At 34.2% G+C, this 15,365-nt stretch overlaps 1 protein-coding gene across 1 annotated transcript in view; it reads left to right on the forward strand.

The window, feature by feature from the left end:
• Window positions 1-15,365, forward strand: part of LOC129946913 (dendritic arbor reduction protein 1-like) — a 225,850-nt gene that overhangs the window by 151,955 nt on the left and 58,530 nt on the right. Inside the window, exons 2-4 of the mRNA XM_056057293.1 lie at window positions 10,975-11,329; window positions 12,445-13,388; window positions 13,512-14,019. Of these exons, the coding sequence (XP_055913268.1) occupies window positions 10,975-11,329; window positions 12,445-13,388; window positions 13,512-14,019 (1,807 nt within the window). The remainder of the gene's footprint in view (window positions 1-10,974; window positions 11,330-12,444; window positions 13,389-13,511; window positions 14,020-15,365) is intronic.

Genomic DNA, 15,365 nt, shown 5'->3' on the forward strand with positions numbered 1-15,365 from the left:
TGTCATAGTTTGGAGTTGGAAAAAAAATCTGTGGCTTTTCTTATTTTTTTGTTCTAAAAATTCTGTAAGGTCCAAATATCCACTTAGCTTCTCCAGTCATATCAGTCCCTAGCACACTCATCTGAAACACAACCTTTTTTTACCGCCCATTGCTCACAATATTAAATTCAAATAAGTTTAAAGTGTATAATATGGCTTCAATTGATTCTATATGTTTGCAACAAAAGCAGTAAATTACAAGGGATCTTTATCGTTAGGTCTCAGCTTTGAAAGTACGAGCTGTATTGATACAGCTAGTGTCGATAGCACCTTGATAGACGTGATGATTCTAAACCTACTTGAATTGCTCTCAATGGCGACGTTTAAAATATTTAATATATCTAAGTATTTAATCGACCGAATTTTATGTTGAGAGTTGACGCAGGACTTTTACAATTTTTACGCACGACGTCACATTTTTGGTGGAATTATTGGTATTCTAAGAAAAAGCGTAGTTTTTGCCGTATGAACACGATTTCATCTTTCCTCTTATGCTCTTAATCTTGTGGCCACCCCGTGTCGGCCATTTTGTTTTAATGTCATCTATCACAGCTAGTTGCTTATGTCGAATACCCATGGCAAGTCACACGATTAAACAGCACGTTCATATGATTGCGCCCATCTTGAGATAGACGTGGTGGCCCTTCACAGTTGACTCTTCAATGTTGGGTGGCTAAATTTGTGACGATCGGTTCATTAACAGCTGATAACATCGCCGCGGTGTGTAAAGTCTGCGGCATTGTATTTCTTACCGTGCATAAGAATTCAGCTTTTTTCAGGCTTTAACTTGGCGAATTTGGCGTCGGGACTTGGGCCTACACCTGTAAAAGATCCAACTAACCCAGGAGTTCAAAGTTCATGAGCATAGAAAACACCATTTGTTCGCTGACTGGACTTCAAATCGTTTGGAAGGGGACCCAAATTTTTGCCGAAATATCATCTATAGTGACAAGGCGCATTTTTTGATGAATCGTGCTAACAAGCAAAATTGCCGTTTATTAGACGACACCAACACACGCTAGGTTCACCAGGTGATAATGCGTCCTCAAAAAGTTACCGTTGCGTGTGGATTTTGGGCCAGTGCACAGTGGTCTATTTAGTACAACGCTACCTGGTCAAAAGCAAGATTGTTTTGGTCTTTCGATGTCAATAAAAAGACGTTAATCACTAAGCCTTTTACTCAAATAGCAAGGAATTGTAATTTGTTTTCCGTTAGTTAGGCAATGCAAGCGCTTACGAGTAATTTTTTTGAAATAAAAGTTGTGGAATTAGTTGAAGAGAAGAGTGTGCAAGTGCTGTTTTACTATACGCGATGCCACGAATGTCAATTTCTGACCTTGAAGAAGAGGATCGCATTACACGTTTTAATCTAAGCCTCCAGACACCAGTGCTTATTCGTTTGGATTGCAAACCTTTAAAATACGATTTATGAGAGCTCTTTTACATATATCGTACAAAATTGAAAACAAAAACTGGCTGGTCATAGGGTGTGAAGACAAAAGAAAGAACTTTTTCATGACGCATTAAGAACTGAGCTTGGAATTTTAGTTGATTTTCCAAAACAAGATAGAGGTAACATAACAGAGGAACATTTTTCAAAGATCCAGACTTATATACGGAGTTCGTTGAACGTTTTTCGATGGTTTTGAAAACCTTGACGTCAGGACTTAAAATTGAAAAAAAAAAAAATAATTCCGTTCATACTGTTTGAAGACAACAAAACTTTTTGTATCAAAATATAGCAGGTATATGCCCACAAGTGTTAACAAATTTTTGTTGCACGGTGCTGACATAGTAAACTATTTGCCAATGGTTTTCGGAAGAAGTCTAAGAAGCCCGTCAAAAGGATTTGCAAAAAATGTCCCGTATCGTTACCAATACCGATATTTTGCTTTAAATGTTAATATCCTCTGATCCAAAAATAAATTAATTTCTCCATCTTCCAATCCGACTTCATAACATACCATATGGACCAAACGCCACTTCGCGACATCAACACACAACATCTATCCGCCCTTCTTGGAAAAGCTTATACAAAATTTATATAACTCAAATGAAGAGTTTCATAGGAACAAAATTTGTAAATCTCTTGAAATTGTAAATTATTTGAATCGGGATATCCTTAGCCATACTATAACAACAATGAGGTTTTGATATGAGTCAATATTCGTACCTTCGGAACTATCAGACACACTAATCGAGAAGTGATTTGCGTCATTAGTAATGTGGTTAATCCAGTTAAATTGACTATAAGATTTCAAAGAAATATTAAGGTTTTAAAACACCTGAACCACAGCAATATCGAAAATCCTTCACCAAGACCAAGATTCATTTTTTCCATAGCTTGGCGTTAAACAAAGTTTTCTAGCCCTATGTTGTAGTAGTAATAGTACTTTTTTTTTTATTTCCATCTTAATATCTAGAAGTCTACATTTTCAAATAAGGTTTTAAGATTCTTTTGAAGTTAAAAATGCCAAACTTACGACATTGACAAACGTCGTCTGTTAGGTAGTTGAATTTACGTACATATTATAACAATTATTAGTTTTAAATCAAAATGTGGTGATAATTTTAAGAAACATTTGTACTGGTTGAATTCCCTCAATAGTTCATTTCGGTATGGTAAGGCTACAGTGATCAAATTCGCAAGTCCTTCGAAACTGGTGCTGTTTTCTCCATCAGACACTTGGATTATTTCCGCTTCTGTTAACATATCTAGTCCTATGTTTTACCTTAAAACATATTTTATTAAACTTTATCTTCAAACAATACGATTTTTTAAAGTTTCCACTTCTTTTAAGAAATATTATTGCTCAACAAAATACGAATCAGCCAGCATCTATTAAACTAAACTAATTGAACACTCTAAAACGGCCACAGACTAATGGATGCACAAACAGGCAAAATTGTCTAATAATCAAATTACTACACTTTTAATGTACATATTAATAAAATTACTTCTTAGTACCGTTTTATCTCTTTAGCAAACATTAATTCGTGTGGATTCTTAATTTATGTGAATAAATTAACTACCGTAATTTTTCAAATGCCTAATGCTAAATTATTATATATTTTGTTTGTTCGTTTGTATTAAATCAAACCTGTTACACAAATTTAACCCAAAACTTCTTAAATTGTGGAACCTTTCACCGCTTTTATTACAGCTTCCTCTTCATCATTAGTATTCTTTTTCGTTTGCCCTTTGAAGCCAGGCCATCTAACCTCAATACAAATCGTGTACTTCTCTGTCAATCTTTTTATTTTATCATTTTTATTTTTGTTTTTTTTTTTGAAGAAAGCAGACAAACCGTCAATAAAGAATTTCAGATACTGTACTATCCCTAGATTGATTTTTGTTTTCGTCTATGACCAAATAGTTTCTGACAATAGTTTCTGGTAAAACCACAAAATCAAAACAAAAACCACTCCGAGTCGACTCCAAAAATGTTACTGCGGCGGGCGCGAGCTGCTGTTGGCTTATCCGGAACCGATTGATAGTGTGGTGCAACAACGAAACGAAGCAGCACGCTCAACACTCATCGACCACTAAATCGGGACGAAATCATAATTACAAATTATTTCAACGATTTTCTTTCAAAACCTGCAATAATTTAAGTTGGTGGAGTTGTACTGGTGTTCCCTCTGTTTTGGAGTTGCAGTTTGGTGTACCTTTTCCTCCGCGAACTTCGAACTAATAACACTTTGGCTCTATGAGTCGGGTAATGATGGAAATAAAAAGAAAACATGACTTAATTTATTTTTTCTTGTTTCTAATTTAATGTAGCGATGTCGGCACTTATAGCCACTGCCTCCCCCGCCCCGGCCCCATGTCCCATCACAATGCAACTTTATAGTGCTATAGCAAACCGATGGATTACCAAATGCAACTATACGTTAAACAGTCGGATTTGTATAGAAGTTCATTTCGCGTCGTCGCCGTCGTCCGTCCGTCCGTCGTCGCATATCGGGTGGTTGCTTCGGCCAGAGGTTTCCTTTTGTTTCCAAATGTTAACATAAATTAAATTCACCTGTGAACAAAGCGATAACAATTTTAATAGTAACTAATGACATTTAATTAAATTGCTTTTTGATATTTTTCTGTTCACCCCGCGTGGCCCATAGCCCATTAAAGTGTGGTTTAGCGGTGATGGTGATGGCGCTGTGGCGGGATTTGTATAGACAAGAGTATTGAATAGTTTATATCTGTCTCCCTTACTCGCTATCTATCTCTATGCCGCCGCGCCGTGGTGTGGTAAGGCAGTTGTTAGCGCTGCTGGTAATGTAGTGGAATTTTCATTTCCGTCGAATGTGCACGATTTTGAATTTTGGTAAATTGGACAAAAAAGATACATATATTTATTTGTATGTTTTATTGACGGCTCGACTGTGTTTTGTTGCATTGTTACTACATTATGGTTGGTATTTATAGGATTTGTTACGCCAGTTTAATCGAATCAAAATATGTTTTGTTATGTATTCCGTATTTTTTATGTTTTTGATATCTTGCTGTTCGTGTGGGAAATTGAACAATTTGTGAGAATAGGTAAATTGCGTTTTGCAGGTGTTGACGAGGAGGTCTGTCGGAATAAAGGTTTTGAGTAAATCCAATAATGATAATTTTTGATTGAAAGAGCTCACACGATTTAATGGATACATAAACATGTAAATCGTGAAATTGTGGTTTTGTAAATCAAATTATTGTAAAAATCATAGTAATTGTATGCTTACTATAATATGATCACTCAAGGGTCTATTGCATAAGAAAATAGAGTACACCGAGCTAAGGGATCATGACGAAAAATAGAATTTGATTCTCAAAAAAGTGTTTTTTTAACGAGTTATTAGAGTTATGGAATGGGGACATTTTTGTATTTCATTTAGAGATTCGTAATCGTCCCTGATACTGTTCTCATTTTTGTAAACAAGCTTGGGAGAAATATTCTGGTGTGTATTATTTTTTATTTAAATTGAACTTTTCTTCATAGATTTATAATTTGAAAAACAAGATTTTGGATTCTTTTCGTGAACAAATTATTGGACCTAGGAAAGGGCACGAATTCTTAAGAAGATTTACATATAAACAATATATTTGGTCTCGTGAGTCAAAAATAAAAACTAATTCGAAGTGTTTTTGGTCATTTCTAAATACTTAAAGAAAATCAATTGGAATTCCTTCCAGTATTTCTCAGAATGGTATTTTTTCTGAAAATTTAGAAGATATTAATTTGATTTTATTTGATTTTGATTTGGGTTTAAATTATAATGAAACTCTCAGTTAAAATTCTAACATTAATGTTGATGACCTTTCTTCATCAATAGTTGTTGTGACAACACAAAATAAATAAAAAATGCTATAATTATGTTGTACGAAACTGAAGCTTTGATTATTGTAGCCAAGCAAAAAATCTTGACTGAAGATATCAAAACATTGAACAGAAATGTTGGTAAGGACAGTGCGTCAAGAAAAACCCTCAGATACAAAGAAGAAAGACTCCAACGTCTAAGTGCACTATGGTCTGAGTTTGACTCAAACCATCAAAAAATAGTGTCTACAGTTAAGAAAGACACTCCTTACATGCAAAGGGATACATATAACCGAGTGAAATCGGTGTACGAAGATCTAATAAAAAAAAAGATGGTATTTCAAAGAACTGGAAAAAAGGATTGAAAGTGAGGGAAAGCCCAAGGACAGTGCAGATGTTCTTTAGATTAAAAAGTTGAAAAAAAACTAAGACTTAAATTTACCACCATAGTTGAAAACTTGAAAGAATTTCAGCTTTCAATGACTACTCCAAGGAAATATAAGAGTACCACCAAGAAATGTTACTTGAGCATGAAGACTATATTGCAAATGCATCGGAAGAAGACCTGAAGGTACCTTATGTGGCAAACAACGAGTATAACTGTGTAAAACAGGACATTAATAGGTTCCATTAACTGGTTAATGTCATCAAATTTAGTTAATGGCAACAATTATAACAAGCCAAAAGAACCGAAACTCGAATCGATGCTTTCGAGGCTGAAAATTCCGACTTTCAAAGAAAGTGTTTTGAGAATGGCCGCCATTTTTAATCTTTTCTCTACAATCATACACAATAAAAGTAGCCTCAACACATCTTAAAAATGGAATATCTGAGGACACATCTAGAAGGAGAGCCGCTTCATCCAACTTATTCAAGTGAAAATTTAAAAAACCGTTGCAATAACGAAAGAAAAATTGTATCTATTCATCTAAAAAAGATTTTTCAGGCTGGACAGCCAAGCAACATTCCATCATCAACGTTGATCAAAAACATTTTTGATGCCATCAAAGAAGGACTGGCAGCACTCAAAAACATGGGTTTCGATACCACATCATGGGACCCAATTATAGTTCATATGATAACGAAAATGCATACAACCAGACAAGTTAACCACAGTGCGCAAGGTTACAATGTAATAATTACAACAGCCACTATAACAATACGTGCACTGATTGACCCTGGATCACAAGCATCATTGATAACTGAATCAATAGCACAAATACTTAAATTTAAAAGACAAAATGTTTCTGTTGACGTAAGTGGCTTGCGTGCAACAAATGCAGGGACCGCTAAGAATAAGATCAATGTCAAAATAAGGCCTTACCTTACCTCAGAATTTAATCTTAGATTAGAAGCTTTTGCACTTCCCAAACTTCCGTCCAAAACTACAAGTTGCCTTAAAACTGGAAATTTAGATCAGATAAAACTTGGTGATCCTACTTTTAATGTTCCTGGAACGATTGACATGATAATTGGCGCTGATGCATATGGTGACATAATTTTTGACGGAATAAAATGAGATGATTAAAATTCGCTGATAACACAGAAGTCACAACAGTTGATGTATGAAATGCTTTTTCGTCGTTGGATAATAGTTTTTCTGCCCCACCGGACAATATTTCAATCTAAGTTTTGAAATTTTGTAAATATAACCTTAAAACCCCACTTCGCTTTGTCTTTAATTTGTCCTTGAAATAATTAGAATTTTTAAATACATGGAAACGATCACTGATAACTGCTTTGCATAAATCTGGATCTAAAGCATGTGTGAAAAATTATAGACCTATTGCTAAGCTATAGCTAATCCCCAAATTAGTTAAAGCAATTGTTAAAATTAAACTATATTGTTTAGTTCAAAACCATAGTTCCCTGCATAAGCATGGCTTTATGAGTGGTAAGTCTACTGAAACAAATGTACTAATTTTTCCAAGAACTCTCTTGGTAGCTTAGAAAATCGTGCTCAATCAATGGATGTAATCTATACCGATTTTTCCAAAGCGATTGATCGGGTACAACATAATGTTCTTTTGAAAAAAAAACTTAAATTGCTTGGCGTCCACTTGAATCTGAATTACCTGAAATGGATCATAAGCTATTTGATTGGACGAAAACAATATGTTAAAATGGGTGATGTTCTTTTCAATGAAATACAAAATATTTCCGTTGTACCACAAGGTAGTCATCTTGGTCCACTCCTTTTCATTTTATTTATAAATGATTTACCGAATTGTATTAAAATTTCTAGATGTTTTTATTTGCTGAAGATCTTAAGATTTTTAGTTCTGTAAGTCCTTCATCAGATGCTAGTAAAATTAAATTGGATATTGATGATATTACCAAGTGGTGTTTCATAAATGGTTTAAATTTTAATGTTAAAAAGTGTAGTATTGTAACGTTTTTTGAAATAAAGTATCCCATATGTATGATGAGTATCGGTTCTAAATGAGGTTAACAAATCAAAAGGATCTTGGTGTGATTTTTGACTCGAATATGAATTATTTTTCTCTTCAAATTGATAATGTTATTTAAAAAGTAACGCCATGTTGAGATTTATTTCAAGATTATCTTAGTCCTTTGAAGATCCTTATATTTAAAAACAAACTAGGGATACACCCTTGTAACTTGGAATCCCTTTACACAATAAAGTATTTTAAGGATTGAAAGGGTTCAGAAGAGATTTTTAATATTTGCTTTACGAAAGCTTTATAATTATTCAAATATGCCACCTTATGAAACCAGATGTGCTTCAATTGAGTTAACACCTTAAGTATCTGGAAGAAAATTGAATTCAGTACTCTTTGCTTACGATGTGCTCAACTAAAGCATAAATTGTTCAAATTTGTTGTCTTAGTTAAATATGTATGTTTCATCTCGGAATTTGTGTCCTAGAAATGGTAATTTTGTACATGTTCCTTTTCATAACTGCTTCTTGTATTGCTTTTAACGAATTTGAGTTTGTAATTGATTTTAATAAAAAAAGATTAGATATTAAGCAAGATGTATTGAATTTGTTGTAACACTACATTTTTACCACTGTTAATTTGTAAATATAACGTTTGATTTTAATGTGGACTCCATAAAGCATTGTAACTTGAAAGACGAAATAATAAAATAAATGAATAAACACACTTAATAGCTCTTTGAACATTAATGCTAATTACAATTTATTCTTTTTACTTAGAAGCTCTTGGAACAGTTTAACTTTGATATTGCAGTAGTTAACCACGTTGACGGAGCATCCGCTTAGTAAACATTTTTTATTGTCTTCAATAAATCCACTTTATGTTATTTTTTTATTTTTTAAACTGCTCTCTAATATAGAATCAATCAAATAATAAGTATCTATCTTTTGAGTATGAATAAAAAATATCTACATAAATATTGTAACTAAACACGAACATGTATTATTGAAAAATAAGATTAAATTAGTCGAAAAAAGTCCAAGAATTCAAATTTTATTTCAAAAATATCAATACAATAAAAGCACCTTCCAACATTTTCTATTTTATATAAATTTAACGAGGTTTTATCGCTTAGACGACTACAAGGTACTTCTATCATCTCATTGAATTAAAATTCAATAACAACACCTCTTAAATATCATATCTAAAGTGTTTGAAAAATGGAAGGTAAAATAATCACCTGACCGACGACGGACGACTCTCAATGGACGACCGACAGGCGACCCTTTTCCAATTTCAGTGTTTGATTGTTTGTTTTTAAATTTATATCATCAAAAGTATATAAATACAAACACTGAAGTGGTTAAATAATAATTATCTTAATACATTTTATCAAAAAATTGACAGTCTTTAATCAAAATGACACCCATAAACTTAACACCCGACAAAAATAATAAAATCCAAACAAAAGAGCTGAACACCAAACTCGATTTCTTTTGAATATATACAAATTTTATTTATTCAAAAACTTAAAAACTTTTCTTAATTTTTTTCAATAAATCTATGATATTCCTTTGAAAGTAACACAAAAGAAAAACAACTAAAACTTGCGACCTTGCAAGTTATAGTTTTCATTAAGAGTACAAGCTAGAATCTAAATGATAATGGTATCAATAAAAGGTAGGGACCATTACTTGGCGCCCCTTAACTACCACACATCACTCCATTTTCATATATGAACATCGATAAAATGTAAATTCATGTTCAACAACAGAGTTCATCTTATCTGCACGTTGTCCATTCATAACAACCAACATTCGAAAAAACAAAATTCTTTTAAGATACAAAACAAAACAAAAAAAATAAACAAAAAAAGAATGCCCTGCAAACAGCAAACACACTTAAAAAAAAAAAGTCGTCCTCCAGTCCGGTCGAGCGGTCGAGCGATCGGTCGGACGGTCTAATTAACAAGTTCCATAGTGATCGAATTAATTTCCGAACGGAAAGCAAGGTCCTTCTTTGGAGAGATACATCTGTGGCAGATCTGCTTAGTATACCCTAACTATGCATACTCTACTCGTATAGGTTATACATATATCCGAGCATCGTGTTGGAATTAATTTTACGAGTTTATCTTCAGGTATTAACCAGGTGTTGGGCCAACGCACGGCTAGCGAGGCGGTGGCGGTGCCGGCTGTGGCAATGGCTATGGTTATGGTACCAGTACCGGTGCCGGTGTCGGTGGCGTGTGTGTGCTTGGAAGTTATTGTCACCACTATCGCACGAAATGACTCCTCGAGCACGAGGTATCTTAAGCTTGTCACCTTAGCTTGCTTGGATGTTTGTTCTTGTATCTCGTGTATGCTGTTCTAATTGATTCCGACAAATACTCATAAATTCGATCGGGACAACAAAAATGGGATATTTAATTCGAATTCCTTCGCCTTGTTGTTGTCATCGTTTTTCGAGCTCAGAGCTTATGTGGAATTATATAGTTTTAAGTTTTACTTTTTTTTTTGTTGTTTTGTGATTTTCTCGGGGTTGACACGAAATTTTTGTACCCAAACGTAAGCAAAGTTGTGATATTTGTTCATATTTTTTATATGTGGGTATTGTAGTTTACAAAAGTCGGAAAGAAAATTTGTATACAAAACACAAATGAAACGAATTATGTATCTTTGAGTGTTTTTTCTACCTTGGGGTGTTTGACAATTTACTAAAAATCGTTGTAAACAATAAATGTGCCCGGCCATATTCAGTCCGCGTCACATTAGACCACCAGAATAGATGTCAAAAGTTTTGTCTTTTCTTGAAGCAATTGAATGTAGAGGACTAATCATAGAAAACGAAACAAAGACTCTTGATTGAATGTGTAAATAAATTAAGCTTGGGTGTTTGTGGTCAGAGTTCTATAGCGTGTTCTGAATTGTGACGCCTACACGCATGGCTAAATACATTTTGAGTTCTAGTATGTGTCAAATGGTCATTCAATGTTCACCTATATCTGCTAAGTAAAATGACTTTAATTGTATAAAATTTTGTTTTATATCCAAACGTAAAAACACAAAAAAATAGTAACTATCAAAACTCAAATAGCCAGAGTCACGTAAGCAAATATCTCTTAAGCTTAAGTTATTTGACATAAAGCTTTTAATAAAATAAAATTAAATTTAAAAAAGAAATAAAACTTGGAAATCAATAAATTTTGTAATAATTTTCTTATTTTACAGTCCCCAGAATTGGATTATCGGCATGAGCTGATGGGACGTTTGCATAAAATCGAGCCTGACGTTGAACTAGAAGTCTTACCTCACCACCACCATCATCATCACGATCAAAGCAATCATCATCTGCATCACCAACAACAACACCAACACCACCACGACCAACATCACCACCAACATCAGTCAAGTCAACAACAACAACAGCAGCAACATCACCAGCACACACAACAACAACAACCAAACCATAGCATAGATAATCCGTCCAGCTCACCTAGTAATTCAAGTTCCGGCTATGGTTGCGCATATGCGAGCAGCCAATGCTACGATGGTGGCTACTCCACCGGGAAGGAGTATTTATTTGGTAAGTCAGACTCAGATTATCGTCGTCGTCGTCAGATACTATGTTGGATTTAGTTGATTTAATCAATTAGAAGGTCTTAATCTCTTGTGATTAGGCGCACAAGAGTTACCTTGAATAGAGTAGAAAAATATAATCTAACTGTGAAATTTCAACCAAACGTATACGCGTTGTGTACCTACTTATGCTTCAAAATATTCAGCATATACCTACCAACATTTTTTATTTACATCCAGGTGTTAGATTTGGAAACAAATCGATTTGAGTTGAAATTTTATATTAAGATACGAATTCGGAATGGAAATATGCGTGAAGAGTAAATATTAGCTTGCGCCAGTAAACCATTGATGCTTCTTTTTTGTATTTAGAAATTAATTTCATGGACAGACTCTCGAAGCGCATAATCGCTTAAAACAATATACCAGCTTAGCTTTGATTTGTTTTTGTATGCCCATAACCTACGACTGACTGTTATGGGGCAGTATGCTGATTAATTGATTTCTAAGCATAGCTTGATTTATCACTTGAAAACTAGAAGGCGTTTTTCTGAGATTAAACAAAAATACACTGATCGATAGCAGCCATATATTTTCGTTCCTAAAAAGAATTTAGTGGGTGTTACTTTGCTTAGACAGGTATTGATAGATAGATTAATTGATCAATTAGGAAGAAGTATTTAATATTTTGATTTACATAAAAAACTGGAATTTCAGTTCCAACGATTTGAAATTTTTCAATGTATTTATACACTAATATTCTATTATACAAAAAATGTGGTGAACGAACTGTTAAATTATTTCAATAAAATATTAACCATTTCAGAAAAAAATTCCATAATGGGTGTTTTTCGTGGCACCTATGTTTTAATGTTTGAGTTTAAGTTTACAAAATTGTAATTAAAATAAAAAAAAAAACGATAATCATTACATTTTATCGCAATTTAAAAAAATAGTAACAATTTAAACATATGAATGTCATCAACTCTAAATAGCAAGCAAAATAAAACATTTTCCACCAAATATTCAGCTTAAGCTTTTACTCTTGGCGGAAGCTAAAAATTTCAATATTTTCTATTTTTCATTGAATTCTAAAATAAGTTTTTCTTTTTCTTACGACAGAAACCAAAAATAAAGAGGCTCTCTGCACACCTTCTTCAGAAATAGATGATCCGTTCTTGCGACCACCACTTTGGGAAGATATTGCCAGCTCAATACAAAACATCGATCCAGAGAATGCGGTGATGTTGGGCGCCAATGCAATGGCTCAGGTTAAAATGGAAAATGTCGAAGATCCCCTACTCGAAACCCTCTCCACACCGTTGCTCAGTCCGCTGGAGATCAAAACCGAAAAACACCCAAATCACCATGCGCAACATCACTTGCACCAACATCATCACCTGCATCAGCATCATCCGAGCTTAGGAACCGGAAGTGGGAGTAGTGGAACAAATACTGGTACTGGAACAGAATGTGATACCCTTACCCAACTCTCTATAATCCATGGACCCATGCACCACCCACAATTGCATCAACAAATGCAGCATCCACACCACCATCAGCATCAGCACCACCAGCAGCAGCAGCAACAACAACAACAACAACATCAGCAACATCCAAATAGCAATAGCAATAGTCCTAGCCACAATCGAAGCAGTAGCTCTAGTAGTAATAGCAATAATAACAATGATAGTTTAGTCCATAACAATAATAATAATACCAACAACAATGGAAGTAGTAATAATAGCAGTAGTTCGAGCAATGGCAATAGCGATAATGGCTCATATCTATTAACTGCATCCAGCTATCCCCCACCACCGCCGCCACCGCATTTAAATAGCTATTTAGGCGGTGGCAATGTGAATGCTAATGTAGGCCAACATCATCAAATGCCACCGCAAACTAATAGTACATGCAACAACAACAACAACAACAGCAATACAACTAACAATAATAATACCAGCACCAATAACAACAACATTAGCAATAGCAGCAATGCCAACAACAACAACAACATCTCAAACAATGGAGGTGGCTACGCTTATAATTGGCAGAGTCACACACAGGTGAGTGCTTCAAACATGTCTCTATATACTGCCTCTGTTTTTGCATATCAACAAGTAGTGTCTCGAGAAATTCAATTAGCGTTGTTTTAATGCATGTGTCTCTTTCTCTCATGCCTATTGTAGCCTTCCTACCACAACAAGTATCCAGTGCAAAATGCAGCCATTGTGCCAGCCGCTAACCTCTGCCCGCCACCACCAATGTCAAGACTCATGTATGTGCCACCGCTTACACCACCCAGTTCTGATCCAGGAAGTCCGGGTAGTTCGTTGGTGTCAAACAGACGTGCCACACCACCACCGCCATATCAACACCAACAGCAGCAGCAGCAGCAACAACAACAGCAACAACAAGGACATCCACTTGCCAGCGTTAGTGGTCCTACCATTATTGCTGTGCATTCATCTAATGGCTCAAATTCCGCCCATTCCCATCACCTCAGCCCACCTATTGGCCCGCCTAACAGTCGGACGCTTACAACTCTCACTTCGAGCAATAATTCATCGAACATTCAACAGAATACTCCTGCACATCTGGCGAACATCATTTCGCCATCGATAAGGGCAGTTCGTTATAATCGAAGGAACAATCCAGAGTTGGAAAAGCGACGGATACATCACTGCGATTTTTTAGGTAAGTTTGATTATTTTATTTGTTCAGATTGATCGGATAGTCGAGTCGAGGTTAAATGATGACAAATAAAAAACAACGTTAAACTTAATTCATACAGTTCTTATAAAATAAGATATCTACTACCGCCTTAAAGTGAGTCATTATTGTAGAGATCTCGAAACGTGCGATACTCTTTCATTTTAAAAGTTATTCCGAGCACTATCTAAAAAAAAAGATACAAACAAAAATTCTGAGCTTTTCAACCCTTATTTTGATGGAAAACTAAATTGCCTTCAGAAAGAATAACGATATTTTGTGAAAAATAAAACTGATTAAGAATTTTTTTCACTCTTTTGCACTCTTTTTTTAAATTGCTATTTGGAACCAATAATTAATTTTTTTTTAAATTATTTCTGCATTTCGATGGTATTATCTGTTAAACAAAACGAATGGACATGCGAACACTTAAATTTACAAACACCTCTCTAAAAACCTTTGGTTTAAAATCTATGGACCTTGAAACGTTGTCGATAAATACCAACATTTTTAAATTGACAAATCGGAATGATTACAATAACTTCATAAGAGAAGATTAAAATTGGATTTGATTTACTGTGACTCGGAATGTAGCACAACAATTGTCGTCCTTCTTATAAGCCTAAAGTTTACCCATTATTTTCGTCATCCTTGGTCAAAGATAAGCCCCCTTCTTTTTCTTTCGAATGAATGAAATGTCTATAGAGTCCTACGTTCTAAGTTGTAACACATCGTTATTTCCTGGAAATAAGGAAGACATTTAAATTTTAAAATGTTCAAATTCCTTAAAAAAATCAAAGAAACCGGAAATTTTTAAATGACAATTTCTCAACAAAACAAGTTGACAATAAGAACGGGAAGAATACAAACTCTGGGAAAAGCCGTGTAGCGTCGATAATGTTTTCTTGTTAATTTATTTCCTTTTGCTTGATCTTTATTTTGTTGAAATTTTCAAACTGAAGTTTATAAGTAAATTTATTGTAAGCTTAATTTTAAAACATGAGTTCAAATATTGAATGAAGTTGTTGACCATTTTAGAAAATTTCTCATGACATGATTTTCAATCGCGTCAGGTCATAAAGCCAATTTTTTGTAATACGTAAATTCCCACTGCATCTTTAATATTTGAAAATATGTTTAGGAATATTTTTTTAAAAAGATCCTGGAATGCGGCCCACACCGATTACTTCCCATTTCTTCTGTCCATTTGTCTTGCTTAAAAGTTTGTAGGTTTTCTTGTTGGGTTAAAAAAGTTGTCAGTTGACTTATTCTTAAAAATTTTAAAATTACCAACAATATTTTTCAAATAAAGAAATGGTTAAGTTTGAAAA

This window comes from Eupeodes corollae, chromosome 2, assembly GCF_945859685.1.
Source record: "Eupeodes corollae chromosome 2, idEupCoro1.1, whole genome shotgun sequence".
Classification (NCBI taxonomy): domain Eukaryota; kingdom Metazoa; phylum Arthropoda; class Insecta; order Diptera; family Syrphidae; genus Eupeodes; species Eupeodes corollae.